General features: G+C 38.2%; 2 protein-coding genes across 2 annotated transcripts in view; one reads left to right on the top strand and one right to left on the bottom strand.

The window, feature by feature from the left end:
- Positions 1-943: 943 nt before the first annotated feature.
- Positions 944-7,042, bottom strand: ghrh (growth hormone releasing hormone). The gene is made up of 4 exons (XM_036559869.1): positions 6,943-7,042; positions 6,459-6,561; positions 2,097-2,201; positions 944-1,096 (listed from the first exon to the last, which is right to left on the bottom strand). The coding sequence occupies exons 2-4, from the start codon at positions 6,539-6,541 to the stop codon at positions 988-990; spliced, it is 297 nt and encodes a 98-aa protein (XP_036415762.1). The 5' UTR covers positions 6,542-6,561; positions 6,943-7,042; the 3' UTR covers positions 944-987.
- A 4,575-nt stretch (positions 7,043-11,617) lies between these two features.
- Positions 11,618-25,597, top strand: part of cdk5rap1 (CDK5 regulatory subunit associated protein 1) — a 16,706-nt gene continuing 2,726 nt past the window's right edge. Inside the window, exons 1-10 of the mRNA XM_036559569.1 lie at positions 11,618-12,212; positions 13,661-13,764; positions 14,372-14,406; positions 14,498-14,598; positions 17,165-17,369; positions 19,698-19,818; positions 21,143-21,376; positions 23,069-23,166; positions 23,276-23,331; positions 23,419-23,549. Of these exons, the coding sequence (XP_036415462.1) occupies positions 11,939-12,212; positions 13,661-13,764; positions 14,372-14,406; positions 14,498-14,598; positions 17,165-17,369; positions 19,698-19,818; positions 21,143-21,376; positions 23,069-23,166; positions 23,276-23,331; positions 23,419-23,549 (1,359 nt within the window). The 5' untranslated portion in view covers positions 11,618-11,938. The remainder of the gene's footprint in view (positions 12,213-13,660; positions 13,765-14,371; positions 14,407-14,497; positions 14,599-17,164; positions 17,370-19,697; positions 19,819-21,142; positions 21,377-23,068; positions 23,167-23,275; positions 23,332-23,418; positions 23,550-25,597) is intronic.

Here is a 25,597-nt window from a genome sequence, read left to right as displayed (position 1 = left end):
CATAAAACAATCTCCCAGACATCAGGCAGCACATTCATAACCATTTCATGTAAACTTGAGGCAGTAAATGCTTTGGACGTCTGGTTCCTATCACCACCATTGTGAACAGTTCTGAGCTGGTAAGTTTCATTTCACATCAGATCACTCTGAATGACTTTGTTAACATCATAACCATTTAAGTTTGCAAATATTTAGAAAAAAATTAAAGTATGGAGGTACTCAAAGAATTATTTAGTCATATGCAAACGTTTCGGCGCCTCAAGTTACGTGTTGTTGATTTTCGAAGTGGAAATAAATGAACACGTCCTCTACAGAGAACACACTTCTGCACATTTTAATGCACAAACACTGTTTATTTACTAAATGTAACATATTGGAGGGGGAAAAAAACATAAAATGTGGCATGTGCAAAAGTTATTGCACATTTAATGTTTTTTTTTTTTATCCAATATGATAAATTAAGTAAATAACTAGAAATTGTGCACTAAGAGTTGCAGAGAATGCAGTAGTTACAGTGTAAAACATGGCTTGTCAATTCAACCTAAAAAAATGTTTATGTGGTTACAAGTAAATTAACTATTATATAGTATATATAAAACTAATAATGGACTTCTTCTTGTTTTCTATGCTGATCCTGTACACATTTCTCTTTATCATCAGTACACAAGCACACGGACCGCACTGACTGAAAGGACAATGAGTAAAAGTTTGGAGAAGTAATGTATGAAGTCGCACATACATAAAATCATCGAAACGTGAGCTGTGGAGTTATTTAAGACTCTGTAGTCTTTGCTCTGTAACTTTCTTCCCTCTCAATGGACGTCAGGTCCTGTTTGAAGGTGTCCTCAAAAATCCCAGCCTGGCGTTTCGTGTAGCTTTCAGATGGCGGCCTGTTATTGAAGGAAAACAAGTACGTCAGAATATACAGAACGTGTGAGATACTGTATTAAACCTTCATCAGAAGCATAAATACTCTGTAAGTAATACTTACTCAAGTCTTTTGCCCATGATTGTTTGGAGGAACTTTCTGGCTGATATTTGGCCGAGAACCTTCCTGTAGCTGTTGGTGAAGATGGCATCAGCATGTCTACCAGACCTAACCACGCAAACGAATAGTTATTCAGCAACCACTGTTTAAAAGTTTGGAAACACTCAAAACCAATTTGTATTGTTTAAAATAATTAAGTCAACATCCAGAATGCCTCTTATATGAAAAGTGATCAAATTTCAAGGCCGAAAACTTTCAAAGTAATTACAATAAATAAATAGTTACAGTTTATTATTCATCATTTCATAGTCTTGTTGTTCCCAAAATTGAAATATTTAAAATATTAAGCAAAACATCTAGATGTCATGGTGTCTGTTGTCTGTTCTGGTGTCGGTCCACACTGTTTAACCCTCTACTGCACAGTGTTGCCATATGGCAACAATTACTTTATCTTAATTTTACTAAAAAAGCAGTGATATAAAATCTGAGTTTTCTTATTTAGTTGTGGAAAAAGGGTCTTTTACTTTGAAAGGACAAATATTTCATGGCATCACATGACCAGGAATTCTTTATTATGATGTTGTTATTACCATACATTCCAAATACCAATTGAAATTGTATTCATTTCCAATATTTGTAAATACTGGGTCGTACATTTCACTAAGTATAAGTTGGATTTGTTTGTTCCTGTTTTCAATAGAAGGATAAAAAGATGTTTTTTAGAGAAATTAAAATTTTATGGTGCTTTTTTTTAGATTTTGTGGTGCCATGGTACGATTTCGCATTGCTGCCAAATGGCACCAATTTACCAAATACCCCACTAAATCTTTATAAATAAATATTTTTTGTTCAAAAATATCCGTTATTTAAGTTTTACTCCTCTTTGCATGCCTAAAAACACCCTTCCCTGTGATAAACTGCAGTAACGCATGGCCTCCAGTGGCTTATTGCTTAATTAAACAGCTGCCAACATTTACAAGGTGAGATTTTTGTAGAAGTTTGTTCTGAAATACAGTTTTCTCCTTAGTTCAAAATGAGAAGCATACATAATGAAGTGTAATTTGATTGAATGCAGGTTTAAGAATGAAAATGGACCATCCAGACTGACCTGAACTCCACCTCCTGACTGTGGGCGGAGCTGTAGTCTGAGGGCAGCTGTACAGGATCCTCCACAGAGGAGCTCATCAGAATAGCAGTCGCTCTCTGACCAAACCTGACACACAAGTTTCAACACATCAGTCACATTTTGCATTTAATGCAACATCAAAAAGAAACAATGCGCATTTCACAAGGCAGATTTCTCAGCCAGAAAAATTAAGCTCAGACTCAAGTCTGTCCAACAGCATGAGGAGCCAGGGTCATTTCTATTGGTCAGTCCTCAACTTTGAACTTAAGCATTCAGCATTAAAGTCAACATGAAATATTAATTGACTTTTTACCTCAATTCATGATTAATTATATCATTTAAAATACAAAATTCTTGATTTCTTGTAATCTTCCCTCAAAATGCAGTGATTTTTGCCTTCCTCTGAAACATCTGCTGAGTTGTGATTAAGTCACAGTGCAAAAAATAATATTTACCAATAATATCATGTTTCACCTCCCACCACCCCACCTATAATCCAGCAAAAGTGCTCAGCTGGCTCAGAGACCCCCTCTAATATCGTGAGAAATCACTCTGAAATACATAACAGTGAAACGAAAACGAAATGTGTTATGATTTCCAATTTATGATTTAAAATCATTCTGAGTTTCTTAATATAAGAAATTCAAATTTAATCAAGAAATTCAAATCTCATCTAATCATTTAACCGGGGCGCATAACTTTTGCATATGACTAACAATTTAATTTTCTCTAGTAAAAAAAAACGAAATGAAATTCAAAATTTAACGTGAATTTTATTCATACTTATTTAACTTATTAAATTTAATTCATGCTAATAAAAATTGTTCTTACTATTATAATTAATTGGGAAATGAATTTAAATTTTAATAGTGAGAACTGAAATTGAAAACGCTAAAATATAATTCTTGAGACATTAAATTTACTTTGTTTAACTAGTATTAATAACACGTTTACTTCAAACTGAATTTCTGAAACCAAGAAACTGTGGACGGTGGATTAAAAGTGGACACAGCTCGTCATGATTTTCCCAAACTTACCCATCTACATGCTTTAAAAAGGTGGTTCTTCAAAGGTTCTTTAGTAAAGAGAATGGTTGTATTTAGAACCATGAGTTCTATACAAAACCATTTCATGCTTAAACAGTTCTTTGCATGGTGAAATGGTTCTTCAGATTGATGGAGAATGTGTTATGAAAATGGTTCTGTATAGCACTAGAAAGGGTTCTGCTATTGTTATGATGTCATACTTGTGCTTGTATAGAACCATTTTCAAAAAGGTTCTATAGAGAAACATATACAACACATTCTCCATCAATCTAGGGGGCAGTCGTGGGCTGGAGGTTAGGGAACCAGCCTTGTTCGATCCCCTGAGCTGACAGTACGTGACTGAGGTGCCCTTGAGCAAGACACCGAACCCCCAACTGCTCCCCAGGTGCTGTGGATAGGGCTGCCCACCGCTCTGGGCAAGTGTGCTCACTGCCCCCTAGTGTTTGTCTTCACTAGTGTGTATGTGGTGTTTCACTGCACAGATGGGTTGGATTGCAGAGGTGAAATTTACCCATTGTGGGACTAATAAGGTTCTTCTAATCTAATCCGAATAACCATTTCACCATGCAAAGAACCATTTAAGCATGCAAATGGTTCTATATAGAACTCATGGTTTTATGTAGCGTCTTTTTTAAGAGCGTACAGCACACTCACAGAGACAGACAGCAGTAAGAAGGCCAGTGGAAAATAAAAGCACGTTCATCAGCTTTTAGAAGCGAATCACGCTGCCCGGCGCTACTTAGCACAACAAAAGGCCCGAGTGGCCTCTGTCCAGTACAGTGACCTGTGTTAGAGGCTGTACGCCGCGTCCAGGCGTTGGAGCGTCTCTTGAGCCTCTCAGAGGGAAAAACGTCTTTGTCTGCTGTTTTTGTCTAATTCCCAACACATTGTGTGAGAGTGTTCAGGCCGACAGTGGAAGAGGCTAACAGTATGGGTGAGCTAAATGAGTCACTGAGCGCTAATTAACTGCCTCTCAGCTCACAATGAAAAACACTGTTAGTGTGTGTGTGTGTGTGTGTGTGTGTGTGTGTGTGTGTGTGTGTTTATGAGGTTAGGGCTAGAGTTAAGTTTGGCTTTTCTCATTCCATACAGATATTTACACACTTAAAAATATGGTTCTTCAAGGGTTCTTTGCCAAAGGCAATGGGTTCTATATGAAACCATCTGCATGCTTAAATGGTTCTTTGCATGGCAAAATGACTCTTCTGATGGAGAATGTGTTGTATATGGTTCTATATAGAACCTTTTTTGAAAATGGTTCAGTATAGCACCAAAAAGGGTTCTTGTTACAAGCTTGACAAATGTAAAAATAGCAGAACCCTTTAATAGCAGAACTCTTTGTCACCATAGCCGAAACGTTTCGCAGAGCAAAAAAAAGATGTAAGTATGAAATGGTTCTGTGAGTGTTCATGGTTCTAAATAGAACCATTGGTTTTACTAAAGAACCCTTGAAGAACTGTCTTTTTTAAGCATGTACATTTATATAATACATATAAGACAGATTATTTTCATAAATAGACAGGTACACATTGTCATTGTCTGAACAAAACATTGTCCCTCCAGAATGGCAACTTTAAAAATGAATTGAATTAATTTTAATTTTAAATCATTTTAAATTATGCAAAAATAGAAACAAAGAGAAAACACACACACACACACACACACCTATGTAACATAAATCTATACACCAATCAGGCATAACATGACAAGGTAGGAGTGTCTAATAGAGTGGACAGTGAATGGACACAGTGTTTAAAAACTCCAGCAGCACTGCTGTGTCTGATCCACTCAGACCAGCACAACACACACTAACACACCACCACCACATCAGTGTTACTGCAGTGCTGAGAATGATCCACCACCCAAATAGTACCTGCTCTGTGAGGGTCCATGGGGGTCCTGACCACTGAAGAACAGGGTAAAAGGGGGCTAACAAAGTATCAGAGAAACAGATGGACTACAGTCTGTAACTGTAGAACTACAAAGTGCACCTATATAGTAAGTGGAGCTGATAAAATGGACAATGAGCGTAGAAACAAGGACAAGTCATAATGTTATGCCTGATCGGTGTATATATATATATATATATACACACACAATGGGACAAAATCTCCATTTTTGTTGTTTTACATATTTTGACATAATTTGAAAATACCTGTTGCTCTTTACATTCATTTTAAATTTCATGATGAATGGAACAAAAGAAACGACCCAAAATCCAAAATTACTTGGAAGTAAGTCTGGTTCCATTGTCTTACCTTAAAAGTAAAGTAGGTTTTTTCCTTCTTCTGTAAAGTTACCATTTTGAAGATACAAGGATTTGTTTCAACAACAGCGATACATACATATATATATATATATATATATATATATATATATATATATATATATACACATACACATAGAACCTATACATATATATATTTATACATATATGTATACATAGAACCTATCCTAGTAGTTCAAATAGATCAGAGTCCAAACTACCCTTGAGCTCAGATACTGCCAGAAACAGAACTCTGTGCTGATGCCTTATTACATATAGATGCTTATATAGAATACATATGTAACATAATATTATCACACATAGGTACCTACATATAAAGATTACATATGGGACTTTTTTTTATAAAAGATATGTACATATACAGAATACACATGGAACATATAGGGACTTACATTTAGGGACCTATATTTACATAATACGTACAGGACATATTATTATTACATATAGATACTTATATTTATAACGTATATCCTTGATATATATGAATGAGCTGATTCAGGATAGAGTTTAAGTGTTTATTAATTCCTTTACTGGTCTAAGATGGTCAGTGCAGTTAGGTAAACACTGCTGGACAGGCTCCCCTGTTAGATTACGATGTACAGTTTGTGTCACATTTAGTACATAATTAGAACATTTTGAGAAGGTTTATATATTATCAATGACTTCCAAACCAAAATTAGACTGATTTTCAATTACAAATAAGAAGCAATGATTTATTTACTCTACAAATTGCTGTTAAATAGTTGACAGATCATAATAAGAGTTAATAAAACTGTTGTTATAACCTGACAAATGCATCTTTGTAATAAAAGAATGTATCTAGATATTCTTTAAATTACATATAATTAAGGCATAAAAATATGAACACAATACAAAAAATACATTTAAAATACAGATAAAATATATAGATGTATGGATAAAACTGGTGAATATATTTACATTCATCAGCTTCCAGTTTCAAAACTAATATTCTGTATATTTTACTAGAAACACTTGTTCAGTCTGTCTTACCGTAGTGATGGATAGAGTGGAGCGCACGGGTCAGGCATCAACAGGCAGCAGCACAGTGCCAGCACTACAGCTCTCTCCATCATCCTGACTAGACCTGGACACACTGACCAGCAAGAAAACACACTCAAAATTACATTTCAGAAAACGCTGACCAACACCTTTCTTTTTTTAATCACTGCAGTGGGCATTACAAAAGTCGCTGACCACACAGCCGTGCAGGATCATATTCTGAGAGGTTTTTTTTCCAAATTGAAAGTCTCTTTAGTCTCTTTTTATATCTGAATTTACTGTAATGTTAGAATATTTCAACAACTGAGAATTTTGGAGATGTTTTATATCCTTGGAATCTATGATCTGGCAAAATTCAGCAGCACTGTTATGCCAAAAGAGCAGAAACGACTACAGTAAGAACTCAAACATGCCACAGGCTTATTTGATGCAGTGAATTTTGCCAGTTAGGGTCACTTAAGCGTAATCAGCTCACCTGGATAATTTCCTTAAGTGCGGTTGCTGGTAAAGGCTCCCCCGCGTAGTCTTGGATGTGAAAGAAGGCAGAGTGCGCTTGCAGGTTAGTCTGTATCAGGGGTTTGTGTCATCCTCAGCCTTCTCTGAACGAGTGATACTGAAAGAGTGGAGGAGAATCAGCAACAGCAACAGGCTCCAGTAGCTCCACTGCTCGCCACCCAGGAAGGTACCATGTGACGACCCTTCATAAACACCACTGTACTGAGAAAGCCTCCAAAGACAACTTTATTACTGACAGCTTCATTTTACTTCTTCATTCTCTCTCTCTCTCTCTCTCTCTCTCTCTCTCTCTCTCTCTAGGCCTCTCTATTAGATTAGAATATGACACTTTAACTACATAATCAGCTTCATTTGGTTAATAATGTTAGACAATCTAATCTTTAGAACTGGTGAACATATTTTTCTAACAAAGCCAGATATTAGAAAAGCTGAATTATTCCCAAACAAAAAAAACTGATAATGAATTTTTCAATTATTCAAAAAATAGTCATAAACTTAAGCACTTAAAGATAACTGATAGTATGAACAGAGAAATGCGTGTTTTCAGTAAACATTTTATCTATATATTCCTAATATTCCATATAATTAATGCATGTTTATAAATAGAAATAGAACAAAATAGAAATGTTGATAAAAGCTAAACAAAAGGATATAAAGTCATTTGCAAAAGTTTCAACACCCCCAGTTAAATGACGCTGATTCTCAACAGAGAACACGCTTAAATATGTCATATACCTTAAAATTTAAGTGCACAATTTTTTTTTCACTTAGAAAATCAATCAATCAAAACATGTAAACTGACAAGGGGTGCCTAAACTTTTGCATATGACTTTGGAAAAGCAGCACATTATTTAAATGTCCTGGATTTTGCAAAAGTTAGAAACTACGCTTTGTTTATTTTGTTTTTGAGTCAAAATGGCCACACACACACACACACACACATATATATATATATATATACAAATTTTCATTTTTGGTTTCAGTTTTTAAAGAAAGCTGCAGGGATATTTTTCCACACCTCCAAATTTTCTGAAGTAATCAAACACATTCAGTGGTGTTGAGGTCTGGACTCTGGGGCGGTCAGTCCACTGTTCAGCTTCTTTGTTTGATGTGTCCGTCTCCTTTTCTCAGTGAGGTTCTTCTTGAACAGCTACACATCCTTTCAGACCCACAGCGCTGAGTCGTCTTCTCACAGTGGAAGGATGGACAGAAACACCTGTGGATGTTTTCAGATCTGAAGCAGCTTGATTTTCTCCTCTCTCTCAGAGATGAAAGCTTTGAGTATCATTTTAAATCTCCTTTTTTAGAACTGCTTTTGATTTTTCTTTGACTTTCTCCTTCCTTAAGAAAATGGATTATGTTGTCTCTAGACTCTGTAGAGTCTCTAGGAGACTCTAGTTGGACATGCCTGGTCTGGATTGGCTCATTCCACTGCCTGCTTCTCCCTGGCTCCACCCCTTCATCACATACACCTGCTGCTAGTTTATAGATTCAAATACAACCCCTACATACACACCTTCATGTGACCTTGTTCTTTGCAAAGTCTCTATTCCCAGCTGAGTTCTGAGCTGTGGCTTTTGTGGTTTAGCGTTCTTTTACCTTTGCTTTGGTTTCTGGGTTTTGCTGTGTGGCTTTGCCTGTGATGACTATGAGTTTTGGATAGCCCCTAATAAAGCTGCTCACCACATACAGCCTGCTAACAAACCACATGTTACAGTATCTATATAATTATTTCAAATTAGTTAAAAAAAATAAAATAAATAAAAATAAAAACAAAAAAAACCCTCTAAAAACAATGAAGTGTTCAGAGCTTACATACTTCCAAAGATTATGCTATGATCTATGTAAACCCAACAGATTAATAGGCTTAGTAATAAGTTAAATGTATACAAATTCATTATTTATAGGGTACTTTCTATTGGGAGGTGTCTGTGCCAAACCCTAATCCCTAACTTTCAACGTGTGAAAATAATACTATAATAATAATAGGATCTTTTGGATTTCTTTTAAAGGTTTAAAGATTTTGATTTATTACGTTAAGATTATGTTAGATTTATTAAGTTGAATTTCCCCAAAAAATCTCATGTTTTCGCTACCAAAACACAAAGAGTTTTAGTCCATAGGCAGAGCCTTATTTGAGCCACGCCCATGTATTTTAGAGCAGGAAGTGAGGCTTCATCTCTGTCCCTCATGGCCACATGGTGAGCAGTTAGATCCCACTGTTTTGAAGTAAATGTGTCCCAAAGTCTGAAAATCAGAGTGTAACATTAAGAACTGTCACTACCAAACACATATTTTCTGCAGTCAAGTCAACTTTTGTGTGTTTTAATGAAAATATTCTGATTTTATGTCTGATTTTATGTGTGTTTGCTAGTCATGTACTGGCTAGCATTTTTGAGTTCTGCTCAAAATCAGCTCAAAACTGTCACAACCCAAACATTTCAAAAGGTTTCAGAGGTGTTATGATTGTTTGTTAGTGACAAAATGGGATGCTCGATATATCGTTTTAATAAAATAAACATAATTAAGATATAAGGTCACTTTTTCTAAAGTCCAACTCAATTAAAAGTCCAAAATGTGTTTTGAATGAAAAATCAATTCTGGCCGTTTTGACTGGTATTAAATGAAGGGTGCTGTATTCATATTTACACATCATAGTTTCGGCTCCCAATTTCCAGCTAATTCTGCTTTACTGCAGAATGAAATGAGTACAGAGAATGTACAGAGAAAACTTTCAAAGGCAACTGACAGTTTCATTTTACTTTCTGTCTCCATCTCTCTTTCTTTTTACATCCCACAACTGTGTGGCAGATACAGCAAAATAGGTGTTCACTAAATGTCCACACTGTTGATTGACCTCTTACTTCGGCACTTTTGTGTTTCAGTAGTTACTGCGGAAGTCATACATGATGTAATGATTGGTTAGACTCTGCCTAGCAAGCTGACCACATTTGGGCCAATTCCTTTAAAGAAATAAGAAAACAATGTCATCTGTGTCAGTGGTTTGTGCCGTCAGTATTCCGTACACCAGCTTCCAGAGAAGGAGCAGTTTTCCGTACAGTGTTTTCCCTGAATTTTATTTGAAGTTTTATGAAATCTAATTGCATAAGAATAGACATTAACTGATTATACTGATTATAAAACTGAATTAATATAAACAATATGTGCAATGAATGAGGCTACCATGGAAAAAAGCCTAAAGTGAGGCAGTGGTGTGAAGCTGTGCAGCTGAAAGGAGTCTGCTTATTAAGCAATAGAACACGAGAGGGAGTGTGTTATCAAGAAATAACATCACGGCTGTGATGTTATTGGCGATAACACATTCCTCGAGTGTTCTATTGCTTTTATACAGCAGTTAAATAAATAAAGTAATAAATTAATAAACTGGGCCGTGAACGCGGCGTTTAATATGTTTTAATGTTTGCAGTTCCTTCACCAAATTATAGTTCCTTAACGAGCAGCTTGTTGCTACGTCAAACTGCCACAATATCAAGTTTAGCTCAGTTTTGTCAGTTTTTGCCAGATCAATATTAATGTTGTTTTGTTCCAGCCAGTCTGTAAAGCATCTTACAGCCCATTTAGTTTGGCGAATGGTGTTGGGTTCATTTCTGGCTGATTCCAGGTTGTTCAGCTGTTTTTCTGTCACAGCTGCCGACTGAAAAGCTGCTCAGTGGTGATGACAGTTTGGGAATTTAGTGTCGTCTCATCTTCAGAGTCTGACCAAATCGGCGGTCGGTCAAATGTGATCTTAAAAGTGTCCATTTTCTGTTTGTGGCAAAGTAAGAAATAAAAAGATTCAAATGGTTTGAGCGACTCCTACAGCTGTTAAAGTCTCAGCGGAGTGATACAGTGTTTGTAAAAAATAAGTGGTGTTATGGTGAAATAACAGCACGGTTAGAACGCTTCTCAACTAATCAGCTTGTGTGGCCGGAACTAACTGTTGTATAAGGTAACTTAGCTGACTGTGTGAACTTAGATTAACAACTCAGTATTAAACATACTGTGTTTCATGGTCATAACATATTGATTAATATTCATTTAAGTGTTAAATGTGATGTTTAAAAGTGCTAAAATGCATTTTAACTGGCCGTGAAAGTTTCCCCACCCTATTCACATTCGCATCCCTGGGTTTCCCCACCAGCCATTTTCGGGTTGTGCCAGGGGTTGGTCACTATTTGCACAGATTTGATGTCCAAACCCAGCTTAGAAACCACAAGAAAGTGTTTTTTTATTACACAAACAGGAAAAGTTGCAAGTGTATGGAATACTGAACTGTACGGAATACCGTGCTCTTACTTAGCTACAGTGTTGAATAAATCCTTACAGCATTTAATTAATTAGTACAGTTCTGAGTAAGCCCCTGTTTATTTATGTTCACATGGACTAGATAAACTCTAGATAAAGCTTCAACCCCTTGGATCTGGCACTGTATGTGTTAATTAAAAACTGCTGTTAATTCACAGTTGCAAAAATAAAAGTCCATGATTATGCGAATTATACAGTCACCAACAAAAGTTGGTCCCAAACTTACCTATGTAAAAACACGGACATTTTGGTTTAAACGTCGGATAATTTAGCCTCGTCAGCGCTGAAGCCCCTTTAATCACCGTTATTTTGACGAACTCTTATTTTGAAAAACACAACCTTTAGCCGCCATGCTAGCCGGCAATGTCAACACTGTAAGGTTACACGTGAAGTAAACCTCATTACTGTGTTGTTTTGTAATAGCTGGCGAAGGCGTTAAGTAAGAGACGTTCTTAGCTATTTTTTGTACTAATTCGTTATCTCGAGTTAGCTCGTTCAGCTTCTCAGGACGAGCTTATAAACGAGCTGAGCTTGTGAGCTGGTAGTGCTGGCCATTCCAGCGTAGCTAACGTAGCTAACGTTCCCACACAGCAGCTCAGCTTCATGTCCAGTTTAGCTTCACTGGTTTGACAGAAGACATTTATTCGGACATGAAGCGGGTCAGGAGTCTCAGACTCTTTGTGTTTTCTGTGCAAACATATCCGCCTCGAAGAGCGCAGGAATACAGAGGTTACTGCTCAGTTTCATCTGACACTGACGAGATAAGAGAGAAACGAGAGAGGGGATTTAAGACCAAACTGTCTTCTGGTCCAGACTTTCATCACTTCATCAGGGCGTCTTCCAACAAAACACCACCTAAAGAATCACAGACTGAGTATGAAGAGCCGATTCTTCCCCACAGCTCCCCAGCAGATGTGCGGAGAGGTTTGTGTCAGCCTGAATTTGAAGTGTTCTGATTTTATAAGACAACAAGTTTGCACATCCTTTACAGGGAACTACGGAGCCCCGCTGGTGACATCCCGTATAAATAAAAATAATGCGTGGCCACGACTTAGTAGGGCGTGGGAATGAGATGATTAAGTCGTGGCCACGACTTAGTAAAGTGTGGGAACGAGATCCTGATGCGTGGCCACGATTTAGTAAGCCGTGATCTCGTTCCCACGCCCTACTAAGTCGTGGCCACGCATTAGGATCTCGTTCCCACGCATTATTTTTATTTATACAGGATGTCACCAGCGGGGCTCCATTAATGCACGTTTACTGTTTATCTGCTGAGTTTAACATATTTGGAGCGAAAAATATACATGTAACCTGTGCAAAAGTTATGACATACTCATTATTTTATGTTTTCATTTTATCCCTTATTTTAACCTCTTCGACTCCTTGAGACCACCGGTGGTTCCAAAATGCGCTTCATATTCTTCATAACTTTCACATTTCATAAGCTACATTCTCGTATGAGAATGGGGTCGTATGAGAGCTGTAACTGTCTTCTTTCCAGTCAAATAGATGGGTGATGTCATTTTAAACCCTTATAATAAAAGAAGCTGAACTCACAATTTTTTATTCTACTGAAAGTCGACCGATTTTTCCACAAATCTGGGCTATAAACTATAAACAGATGGCGTCTCTTCAGTGATCTGCTCTGTACAAATTATTTTTATAAAATAATACAAAGAGCGTCTAAGATTTTTGGCTTTCAGCAGTAAATTGTAAGCATATAGCAATAAGTGTATCATAAAACACATGTTCTGTTAATTTGAGGGGAGCTTTTACAAAAAAATTAAAAAATAAAAATTGACATTCATTTCATGCAGTTACTGAATAATTGGCCTTACGATTTGGTCGTGTAAATTCAGTTGGAAAAACCAAAATATACCCTGGAGAATAAGAGGTTAAACTTGCATATGTTTGCAGAAAAATGCCATATTTAAATTTGCGTAGAGGAAGTGTTCACTTATTTTCACTTAGAAAATCAACAAAACGTCATTTGACCAGGGCTATTTAAACTTTGCATACAGCTAAGTATAGTAATAATATACAAATTATTTTAGGCATTCCCATTTGTATGAAAACCTTCAGTTGAACCTTTAACAATACTAAATGGGACAAGCTCTGTCAACTGAGGTCCCTGATTTAAAATATTACATGTATAAGGTGATTAAAAGCATTTCTCCAGTTCTCATTTCACTCCTGTTACTGTGAAAAGTACTCTAGAGTGCGAACGGCCGCACTTGCCCTTCACTCAGACTAACAAGTAATTTGCTTGAGTGGTGCTTAACCAGTTGACCAACAGGTATTTGAATTTAAAGCATTGAATTGAATACATTTTCCTTCTATGTCAGTTTTTATGTTCTCATCATCTCTTATAGTCTACTTTGAAACTTACGGCTGTCAGATGAACGTGAACGATACTGAAATTGCATGGTCCATTCTGCAGAAGGGAGGATATCTGAGGACGTCTGAACTCTCAGAGGTGAATTTTTGCCCCTTCTTGTTCTTAACCTCTTCAACTCCTTGAGACCGCCGGTGGTTCCAAAACGCACTTCGTCATATTCTTCATAACTTTCATATTTCATAAGCTACATTCTAAAGGTGGGGGTCGTATGAGAGCTGTAACTGTCTTTTTTCCAGTCAAATAGATGGGTGATGTCATTTTAAACCCTTATAATAAAAGAAGCTGAACTCACAATTTTTTTTTCTACTGAAAGTCGACCCATTTTTCCACAAATCTGGGCTATAAACTATAAACAGATGGCGTCTCTTCAGTGATCTGCTCTGTACAAATTATTTTTATAAAAAAAATACAAAGAGCGTCTAAGATTTTTGGCTTTCAGCAGTAAATTGTAAGCATATATCAATATGTGTATGATCATAAAACATGTTCTGTTAATTTGAGGGGAGCTTTTTCAAAAAAATAGTAAATGAATAAAATAAAAATTGACATTTATTTCATGCAGTTACTGAATAATTTGCCTTATGATTTGGTCATGTAAATTCAGATGGACAAACCAAAATATACCCTGGAGAACTGCCTTCGTGTTAATGCTTTCACCTTCATCTTTCTTAAACTTCTCCCACAGGCAGACGTGGTGCTTCTCGTCACGTGTTCCGTAAGGTCAGTTCTTGTGCTAGAAACCGTAAATACAAATTGTCTTACTTATTTGGTTGGATGCTTGGATTCAGTGCCATTTTCTCTTTTTTTGCAGGGAAAAGGCAGAGCAGACCATCTGGAACCGACTCAAACAGCTCACAGCTCTTAAAAAGAAGCGCCTAAAGGCCAACAGTCACTTGAAGATAGGAATCCTAGGTAATTTTTATGTTTTAAGCTCTTCACCCTGCTTCAAATGCATGTTTTGGCCTGGTATTTGTATGTTTCTGCCCTCCTCTGGGTTAAAGGTGGGCAATAAGGCAAAAATGTCACTTTGCAATACTTTTTAAAAATAAAATATATCAGTAGAGCAGACACCTTAAGGCCTCCTTTTCAGGGGTACCCCAGTACAAAACTGAACCCACAAATATAAGGTACAAAAAGTCTTAAGCACTTAAGCAGATTCGCCATATGTCATTAGAATAGATGCAAATAAACATGAATACAGTAAAAATTAGTAAGAATTTCTTATTTTTTTAAAAAGAGTTGATATATTGAGCTGGTTTGGTTGCAGATGTCTCCTGAATGCCCTCAGTATTGCGTAGATTTGTTCAAATCAGTGACCAGCCCACTTGATATAATGTAATAAAGCACTGATTAGTCAAACTAGGAGCTGGGTGATAACTACAATTGATATTGGGCTGTGCTGAGTTGGAAATTGTTAAACAAACATATTGAAATTTGAAAATAAAATCACATTTATTGTGATAAAATTGTTTAGATTTATTCTAATATCAGTGTTTTTTCTGTATAATAAAATAAACACTTTCTGCCTAAATAAACAGCTTTATAATTCTGTACAGAAGTAAAAAACAAATATATAAAAAGGCAAAATAACAGTCAGTCGTATGCAAAAGTTTGGGTGCACCTGGTCAAATGACATTTTGTTGATTTTCTAATTGACAAATAAGTTAATAAATCCTCTACAGATAACAAACTTCTGCACATATTAACACACAATTTTTGTTTATTTGCTGAGATAAACATATTGGGGGAAAATATATATGTGGCCCACACAAACGTTATGGTGCGTTTATTATTATTTGTTAAAATTTTTACCTTTATGTTAAACTTAAAAAAATAGAAATTGTGCACTGAAATTTGCAGAAATTTTCCCAGTTCTCATTTCACTATTGTTACTGTGAAAAGTACTCTAGAGTGCAAATGGTCACACATGCTCTTCACACTGACTAAGTAAGGAATTTGCTTAAGTAATGCTTAACCAGCTGACCAAGAGGTATTTTTAAAATTAAAATATTTCAATTGGGCATTTAAATACAGATCACAATAGAGAGTAGAATACCCATCTTCAGTTATAAATCTAATTGCACCACGATAAACCAGGTCCAGTTTTCTCAAAGTGCAGGACCGGCATTCATATGAATAATATCCCCATAATCAAAAACAGATACTATTATAGTCTGCGCACTCTTCTGTCTGTTGTCAAATGAATAAGATTTTCTACTTCTAAGTTTGGCTTTTGAGTTATTGATCTCCTAAACATATTTTCTGAATGACAATTTATTATCTAACTGTATTCTAAGGTATTTATATTGAGATACACAATTAAGTGTTTCACTTGACAGGGTCTTAATATGCACATCTGTGCAAGAATTTATAAGGGACGTAGAAAAGACCATAAACCTGGTCTTAGATCCATTAAGAACTAATTTAATATTAAAATTTAATATCTTGTAATGAGTATTGGATGATGCTCAGTGCTCTTTACTATGAAGATTTACTATGGCTGAAGCACAAGTATAGACAGTTACACCGATCAGGCGTAACATTATGACCACCTCCTTGTTTCTACGCTCGTTGTCCATTTTATCAGCTCCACTTACTATATAGGTGCACTTTGTAGTTCTACAGTTACAGACTGTAGTCCATCTGTTTCTCTGATACTTTGTTAGCCCCCTTTTACCCTGTTCTTCAGTGCTCAGGACCCCCATGGACCCTCACAGAGCAGGTACTATTTGGGTGGTGGATCATTCTCAGCACTGCAGTAACACCGACATGGTGGTGGTGTGTTAGTGTGTGTTGCGCTGGTCTGAGTGGATCAGACACAGCAGTGCTGCTGGAGTATTTAAACACTGTGTCCACTCACTGTCCACTCTATTAGACACTCCTACCTTGTCAGATGTAAAGTCAGAGACGATAGCTCATCTGCTGCTGCACAGTTTGTGTTGGTCATCCAGATGGACTACAGTCTGTAACTGTAGAACTACAAAGTGCACCTATATAGTAAGTGGAGCTGATAAAATGGACAATGAGCGTAGAAACAAGGAGGTGGTCATAATGTTATGCCTGATCGGTGTATATCATCAGCATGTAAATGTATCTTAGTCATTCAGATGATCGTCAGCGTCATTTATGTATGAAGTAAATAATAAAGGACCTAAAATAATGCAGGACATCATAAAACACAATGCAAATCATAATATTTTGTTTTGTCTGATGTGTGCTGTTAAGACAGAACAGACATAGTGCACCAGCAAAATAAAAAAGCTGAAAAACTGTACTATAAGTTGTTTTATTCAACATAAAGAAAGGAAGACAACAAAATAAATTAGTGGTCTAAATCCTTAACTTCTATTTTTAAAGAAGCTTTCATTTGGCCTATGTTTTATGGATCATGATGAAACCTGCTGCGTGCTCAGGAAAGCGTACTGTGATCTTTCGTGATAAGAATGAAATATCATTATATTGTCCATCTCTGCTCTAGGTTGCATGGCGGAGAGGCTGAAGACAGAGTTGTTGGAGAAGGAGAAGCTGGTGGATGTCATTGCAGGGCCAGATGCCTACAGAGATTTGCCCAGGCTGCTGACTCTCGCCCACGGAGGACAGAGGGCCAGCAACGTCCTGCTTTCTCTTGAAGAAACCTACGCTGACGTCATGCCCATCCACAGTACAGGCCACAGTGCTTTCGTGTAAGTGCCTCACTTCTTAAAGGATCTCAATCAAGGCTGACTGTATGTAGGAATATAGGAATCACTGTCTGTGTTTACATGTAAAGATTTTCTCCAGTCCGATTGAACACATTCCGATTATAGATAAAGACTGAGGTGTTTATTCTCACTCTACTCAACACTCTGATGGAAAATCTCTGTTTACATGCTCACAACAAGCAATCTGGTCCAAAATGACGCAAATGCGCAGAGAACCGCTTAGTGTAGACGTTACCGTGACAACGAGCATCACGTGAGTCCAGTCAGGGTGAGATGAGCAGCAGTGAGCAGTGCTTGTGTTTTTAATTCCTTTAAAATGATGTCAGACTCAGGAAAACGTCCTTCACATGTCCTTATTAAAGAAGGCCGAGAGGAAGACGTCGTGTTCTGAGACACATAAGCTGGACGTCCGTCCCACCGCCGTCTTTTAAAGCTCAGAGCATAAACTTCGTCTCCTCTGCAGACCAGTTTCTGCTCCACCATGCTGAACGGTATAAACTTTTGCTATGACGCGACCAGTGGTGGACGAAGTACGCAAACCATGTACTTGAGTTAAAGTAGAGATACCCAAGGTAAAATATTACTCCAGTAAAAGTTGAAGTTCCTCCCTTTAGACCTCCACTTGAGTAAAAGTACAAAAGTATTTGCCTTCAAATGTACTTAAGTATCGAAAGTAAAAGTACTAAAAGATTAATTATGGCTCTGATGTCCTGTTATCATTTTTATAACAGGACTCGCTTCATAACTCATTTTAGGTGAAAATACTCCAGTGTCTCTCTTGGTAAACCAGTCTTTTAATAGAGTCATTAATTAGTGACGCTGATGTCTATTAAAATTATCATAAGCACAAAACACTGAAGGCAAACAGTTTCCATCAGGTAGAACTGAGTGGCTCTGAAATCACTTTTTACAAACAAGCAAAGTTTCAGTTTAAGATTTATTTGAACTTAGTTACAAGTTTAAGTTTAATAAAAACTTTAAACTCAGATTCACAAATGAGTTTCCTTTACTAAACTGCATCTGTAGGTCTCTGTTCATAAACATAAACTAGACAAAACAAACTATAACTTTACTGTAACTAATAAACTTTACTATAACATGAAATACATGCATACATAGATCATCTAAACCGCTTATCCTTCTGGGTCGCGGTGGGGTGCTGGAGCCTATCCCAGCTGTCATTGGGCGGAAGGCAGGATACACCCTGGACAGGTCGCCAGTCCATCACAGGGCAGACAGACAGACATACACAGTCACACACACTCACACCTAGGGGCAGTTCAGCACGTCCAATCAGCCTGACTGCATGTCTTTGGACTGTGGGAGGAAACCGGAGTACCCGGAGGAATAACATGAAATAGTGTTTGTATAAATTCGGAAAAAAGACACGTCAGTCACAACTGCATATGTGTACATATTTCTATATTGTGGTCTGTTTACGCAAAGTTAGGTTCAGTCAGGAGTTTCCTCCATCGTTTATGTTGAACAGACACTCCCAAAATTTTACGCTGCTGCACTGATGTTGAACTGTGTGCTGCACTGGGTCGGTATGACCAACAGGTCAAACTAGCTCAAAACAAAGTGACCGCTGTGCCCTGATTGGTGTTTTTGCTTTGCGCTTCTTTTGTTTTGACATGTTATGTTTTTATACACACATAAACCAAAAGGAATGACAGATTTCTCATAATGTAGTGGAGTAAAAAGTGAGATATTTGACTTTGAAATGTAGTGGAGTGAAAGTGAAAAGTCGGCCAAAATGGAAAAACCTCAGTAAAGTACAGATACAGGAAAAAAACTACAATTACTTTGTTACTGTCCACCACTGGCGACGCACATGCGCAGAACGTACTTAAACTTTCCGATTGGAAATGTAATCAGATAAGGCGTATACAGGCTGCATGTAAACGTGGCTACAGACAGAAACCCAGAGTCAAATGCTAAAAACAAACAAGGGTCACTGTCCCATTTATACAGACTGCACTGTGTAGACATCGGCCCTGAAACGCCTGATCCAAAACTTTCTTAGAAATCACTCATCAGTCTACTTTGTCTCGTTACTAGCCGAGACATTACAAAGACTTTCCTGTATTGAGGATGAAAGTGAAATAAAGCTTCAAAGGCACTGTCTTTGTATTTCACTGATTCTTCATGCTGTTTGATGTTCCACTTCAAACAATACCTCTGTGTCAATCTCCCATCTCCTGTTACTGATGCAAACTCTTTCACAATCCTTTACAGTCCTTAATGCGATTGCAGTCCTGATGGTGGCTCTGTATTTGACTGTATTTTGTCCCTCTGTGTCTACCGTAGGTCTATCATGCGAGGCTGTGACAACATGTGCAGCTTCTGCGTTGTGCCGTTTACTCGAGGGAGAGAGAGAAGCAGACCCCTGTACTCCATACTGGAAGAAGTCCGCATGCTGTCTGACCAGGTCTCTCTCTTTGGCAGTCCATCCAACTTCCTTAAAGGGCCCATATTCTGTAACACTGTTTTGGATTTCTTTTGCTTTCTGCTTTTCCCCCCTGAAGCCCACTTATAATTTGTGAGGGTTTATGTACCATAAACAGTCGTAATTTATTTCTGCTTGACCGTTTGCCGACCCCTCTTTATCTCTGAGAATTTCACAGGCTGTTTTTGTCACAGTGCCTTCAGAATTGATGTATCTAGATTGTGATTGGCTGCACTGTATTGTGCCTCATTCAATAGAGTCTGGCTGCACGCACTCTCAGACAGATGCACTCTCAGCCCCAGTGGCGTCACGTGCACATGCACTCTCTGCCTCAATGGCAGAAGCAGCCAAACGGCACATTAACTCATAGCTGCTTCAGCTCAGCGACATCATCACTTAATCTATTTTTTGTTCATAACACGACTAGAGAACTCCATTTAATGTACCTCCCTGATGAAAAAAGTCATAGGACCCATTAAAAGTGTCTGTTGGTTACTGGTGGTGTTCTGTAGTCGCTAAGGGTATTCTGTGTTTTCCTGATTGATATCCCAGTGTAAAGGGTTCAAATCATTTAATCAGGTCTTTTAGGACTGATTCCAACCATGAAGCCAATTCCCATTAGGAAGCGAAGCCATCAGGTTTTATTCCTAACGGTTCTAATTGTCTTCAGCATGGCTTTCATGAGTTTCAGCTGTAGCCTGTTTGTTTTTTCTGCAAATAAACTCGACATTTATGTTTTGTTGTCATGGTAGGTTTTATTTTGAAAGTTTTGTTGCTGAATAATAGCTGTATTTCTTCATAAAACTGTCAAAAAACACTGTGGTGGTAGAGCGGCACTGACGTCATTAACAGGCTGGCGGTGCATGTCAGGCTGAGAGTGCATGTCTGCAGTCAGGGCTGATGTAATGGAAAAAACCTTCATCCTCCTCTTTCGGGTATCTGCATCCTTGGGCAGGCTGCGATGATCCATCTCCTTCCTGACACCCAAGAAAACAGCTTTAATCATTTTTATCTTCTATTCCAGTTACTCTGCTACTGACTGTCTCCTTCACAGTTCAGTGTGAATGGGTGCTCTAAACTGCTGTGTGCTGAATGGCCGATCATGTGTGAATGTGCTCATGGTTGTGACATCACAACCATTATGAGTTCAAAACAGGCTGTTTTTGCAGTCTGGCTTCCATTATTATGGATTGGAGAGTCGGTGGTGCAGTTTAAAATGTTGTCACTGTTCAGATTTTATTTTGGGCCCTTTAGTTTTCTGAAACTTGGCCAAATCCAACTCTAACCATGTGAAATTGTTGTACAGGGTGTGAAGGAGGTGACTCTGCTGGGCCAGAATGTGAACAGCTACAGGGACATTTCGGAGGCACAGATCAACATCTCTGAGGTCGGTTCGCGCCTCAGTCGAGGCTTCAGCACTGTGTACCGTGCCAAGCAGGGCGGCATGCGATTCTCTGAACTTCTGGACCGTGTCTCCCTTGTAGACCCCGACATGAGGATACGCTTCACCTCCCCACATCCCAAAGACTTTCCAGATGAGGTATATGACAAAAAATTATAGTGCTCAGACAGTTAATCAGACGTGGTGACAATCAATATTTTTTTTTTTATTTATTTTACTTTTATTTAACCAGGGAAATCACATTGATATAAAAAATCTCTTTTGCAAGGGAGCCCTGGCTAAGAAGGCAGCACACACAAAAAAAACATAAATCAACAAAGAAACAACACGACCACAACCAACAAAATCAAATCTGTCAAAATCAAATCAAAAAGTACAAACAGAATGATGCAGCTCTTTAACAGGTATCTTAAAATCAGTCAAGGAGATAAATTGCTCCAATTTCAAATGTTTTTGCGGATCATTCCGTGCAGATGAAGCACTGTAACTAAAAGCTGCCTCGCCATATTCAGGCCGTACTATTAGAACGTCCAGCTGAATATGACTATTAGAACGTAAATTGTACCGAGACTTGTTTGTTGAATATGAAGGAAGCTGACTAGTAATTGCTTTATAGACAGAATAATATCCAATGAATTTGTCTTTGCACTGAAAATGGAGGCCAGCCAGTCATTTCATAAAGCTCACAGTGATGAGCTGAATATCTAGCACCTGTTATAAATCTTAATGCAGAGTGATAAACACAGTCCAGTGAGTGCAACATTGTCTTTGAAGTATGCCTATAAAAATATCACCATAATCTAAAATAGGTAAAAGTAGTTTCAGCTGGTTTTTGTCGTGCTTGTTAAGTAAAGCGAAAACTGTTCTTAAAATAAAATCCCAACTTTAAATTTAACTTCCTCATTTGTTCGACATGCAGTTTAAAAGACAGGTTATCATCTGACATAAAACCCAAGTATTTACACAGATCAGGCATAACATTATGACCCCCTCCTTGTTTCTACGCCCATTGTCCATTTTATCAGCTCCACTTACTATATAGGTGCACTTTGTAGTTCAGTTACAGACTGTAGTCCATCTGTTTCTCTACATACTTTGTTAGCCCCCTTTTACCCTGTTCTTCAGTGGTCAGGACCCCCATGGACCCTCACAGAGCAGGTACTATTTGGGTGGTGGATCATTCTCAGCACTGCAGTAACACTGACGTGGTGGTGGTGTGTTAGTGTGTGTTGTGCTGGTCTGAGTGGATCAGACACAGCAGTGCTGCTGGAGTTTTTAAACACCTCAGTGTCACTGCTGGACTGAGAATAGTCCACCAACCAAAAATATCCAGCCAACAGCGTCCTGTGGGCAGCGTCCTGTGACCACTGATGAAGGACTAGAGTGTGACCAACACAAACTGTGCAGCAGCAGATGAGCTGTCGTCTCTGACTTTACATCTACAAGGTGGACCGACAAGGTAGGAGTGTCTAATAGAGTGGACAGTGAGTGGACACAGTGTTTAAAAACTCCAGCAGCACTGCTGTGTCTGATCCACTTGTACCAGCGCAACACACACCAACACACCACCACCACGTCAGTGTTACTGCAGTGCTGAGAATGATCCACCACCCAAATTATGAACTACAAAGTGCACCTATATAGTAAGTGGAGCTGATAAAATGGACAATGAGTATAGAAACAAGGAGGTGGTCATAATGTTATGCCTGATCGGTGTATAAGATGAAAGTGATTCTATTGGACTGTCCAGCAGTGTGTAAATTCTGTGCAAATTTTGTTGCTTTATGCTGTGCTGGTCCAATTCGTTTTGTGTGTGCATGTTCTCTGAAGGTGTTACACTTGATCCAAGAAAGGAAGAATATCTGCAAGCAGATCCACCTGCCAGCTCAAAGTGGCAGCAGTCGAGTTTTACAAACGATGAGACGCGGGTAAGACGCAACATCACGATAATATAGCTGATCACAGAACCAGTAAAGTGGGTTTAGATTAATTTCCTTAATTATCTTTAATCCATCGTGCTCTGCATTGTTTTTGTAGGTACACCAGGGAAGCGTATCTTGAGTTGGTGGAAAACATTCGCAAGATAATACCAGGTCTCTTGTCATTATCGACTATTCAGAGAATAAGCCAATAATCAGATGAAGGAGTGTGTTCAAGGAATATATGACTGTTACTTTCAGGGGTCAGTCTGAGCAGTGACTTCATCACAGGCTTCTGTGGAGAGACAGAGGAGGACCACCAGCAGACCCTGTCCTTACTCAGGGAAGTGGGCTACAACATAGGATTCCTGTTTGCCTACAGTATGAGGAAGGTGAGCTCAACATTCAGAAAGCTCACACTGTGTTCAGTGTGTGAGGGTCATTCTATGGAAACGTCCATTTTTGTGTCCCTAGCGTTTACAGATATATTACACTTGAAAAACATGTCAGGGTTACAATTTATTTATATTTAAAAACAAAACAATACGTTATTTTAACAATTACACCTTCTTGAGCCTCAATTTAGCAATATTGGTTTATAAATCAATCATATAGAATTCCGAGCACCACAGAAGAGCTCGTCCTCACAGTCATGTGTGAAGGCTGAGGCCATATTTTCAGAAAAAAAAACATGTTTTTCTGCCATTTTAACTGCAATAATCTATACATGACTCTGAAATATATGATTTAAGTGACATAAAAAAAACAAATCCCAAATAAATATTATAAAATATATAATGAAAGTTGTTCTCCCCAGGGATCATGTCTCTGGTGTTACCGCGTAACAAAAAATCTCTTATTTTGAAATAAAAGTCTCACTGATGACATCACTTGACTTCCGTTTACCTGTTTTCTGAGGATCTATGAAGAAAAGCTCATGGTGAGTCCACTGTGTCTTTCAGTTATCAGAGATTTTCTCATTTAGCTCATGATTTCATATGAAGCTTTTAGCTGAAGTCACTGGTGTGACCGACTTTATTCTGAGGTGATTGTGAAAAAATAGAATACAAATGGACTAAATTACATATTTTAGTGGATATTCCATGATTGACAATCAGTAGCACCAGTGACTCCTATGGATGGATAAAAGAAGTGGACGTTTCTGTAGAATGACCCATGAACAGAAATTACACTACATTAGAAAATCAGGAGCACTATATAATCCCCTAATCACTGATCACTAATCCCTATACCAGAAAATCAGGGAACCTATATAGAAAAGTATTATAGTGAACAGAAATGGTGCCCTAATCACGATTCCTTACATTGGAAAATCAGTAGCACTGAATAGAGCAAACCCCCACGACCCAGAAGAATAAACGGCTTAGGAAATGTGTGTGTTTATTACAAGGAACAGAAGTGTTCCCTAATCACAATTCCATGGAAATGCACCCCTAATCACTATTCCCTTCATCCCAAACTTAGGAGCACTGTATAGAACATTACTGTAAAGGACAGGAAAGGTACCGTAGTCACTGTTCTCTACTGTTGAAAAATCAAGAGCACAGTATGAAACACCAGCTTAGAGAACAGAAATGGTCCCCTAAACGTTGTTCCCTATATTGTAACATGAGGAGTGCTATAGAAACACTGTCACAGGGAACAGAAATCACTGAAAAGAAATTAGAAAATTAGTGAATAGAAAACTATTGTAGTGAACAAAAATGGTTTCCTACAATGGAAATTCAAGAGCACTCTATAGAAAATTATTATAGGAAATGGTTTGCTAATTATGACTCCCTACAGTGGGAAATCAGGGACACTATATAGTACCATGTTGAAATGGATGGCGAGGTCGGCCGCAGGCTGGGACAGCCTGGCAACAGTAAAGCGGTCACTGTACCGGACTGTAGTGGTGAAGCGGGAGCTGAGCCATAAGGCAAAGCCCACTGTTTACCGGTCGGTCTACATCCCAACCCTCACCTGTGGTCATGAGCTGTGGGTAATGACCGAAATAATGAGATCATGGATACAAGCAGCGGAAACAAGCAGGGTGGCGGCTACTCTCTACTGATAGGGTGAGGAGCTCAGTCATCCGGGAGGAGCTCAGAGTAGAGCTGCTACTCCTCCACATTGAGAGGAGCCAGTTGAGGTGGTTCGGGCATCTGATCAGGATGACCACTAGACCCCCCTGTGGGGGTTTACTTGGCACGGCCTACTGGGACAAAACCCAGAGGTCATCCTAAAACCCGCCGGGGGGGATTTTATCTCCAAGTTGGCCTGAAAGCGGCTCGGGGTTCCTAGGAATGAGCAGGAGGAAGTTGCTGGAGACAGAGTCGTCTGGGATTCTCTGCTCTCCCATCTGCTACCCTATCTGGACTAAGTGGTTCATGATGATGATGATGAAATGGATAGAAATGGCCACTTAATCACTGTTCCC

Source organism: Colossoma macropomum, unplaced genomic scaffold (assembly GCF_904425465.1).
Source record: "Colossoma macropomum unplaced genomic scaffold, Colossoma_macropomum, whole genome shotgun sequence".
NCBI lineage: Eukaryota > Metazoa > Chordata > Actinopteri > Characiformes > Serrasalmidae > Colossoma > Colossoma macropomum.
The sequence above is the reverse complement of the archived record's forward strand: the minus strand, read 5'-3'. Positions and strand labels throughout refer to the sequence as shown.

Excerpts from the sequence above, each read along its gene's own strand:
- ghrh (XM_036559869.1), bottom strand. The coding sequence starts at position 6,541 with ATGATGGAGAGAGCTGTAGTGCTGGCACTGTGCTGCTGCCTGTTGATG. Across the intron at positions 2,202-6,458 it reads CCACTCTATCCATCACTACG|GTTTGGTCAGAGAGCGACTG; the intron begins GTAAGACAGACT and ends CTTGTGTGTCAG. Across the intron at positions 1,097-2,096 it reads AGTCAGGAGGTGGAGTTCAG|GTCTGGTAGACATGCTGATG; the intron begins GTCAGTCTGGAT and ends TTGCGTGGTTAG.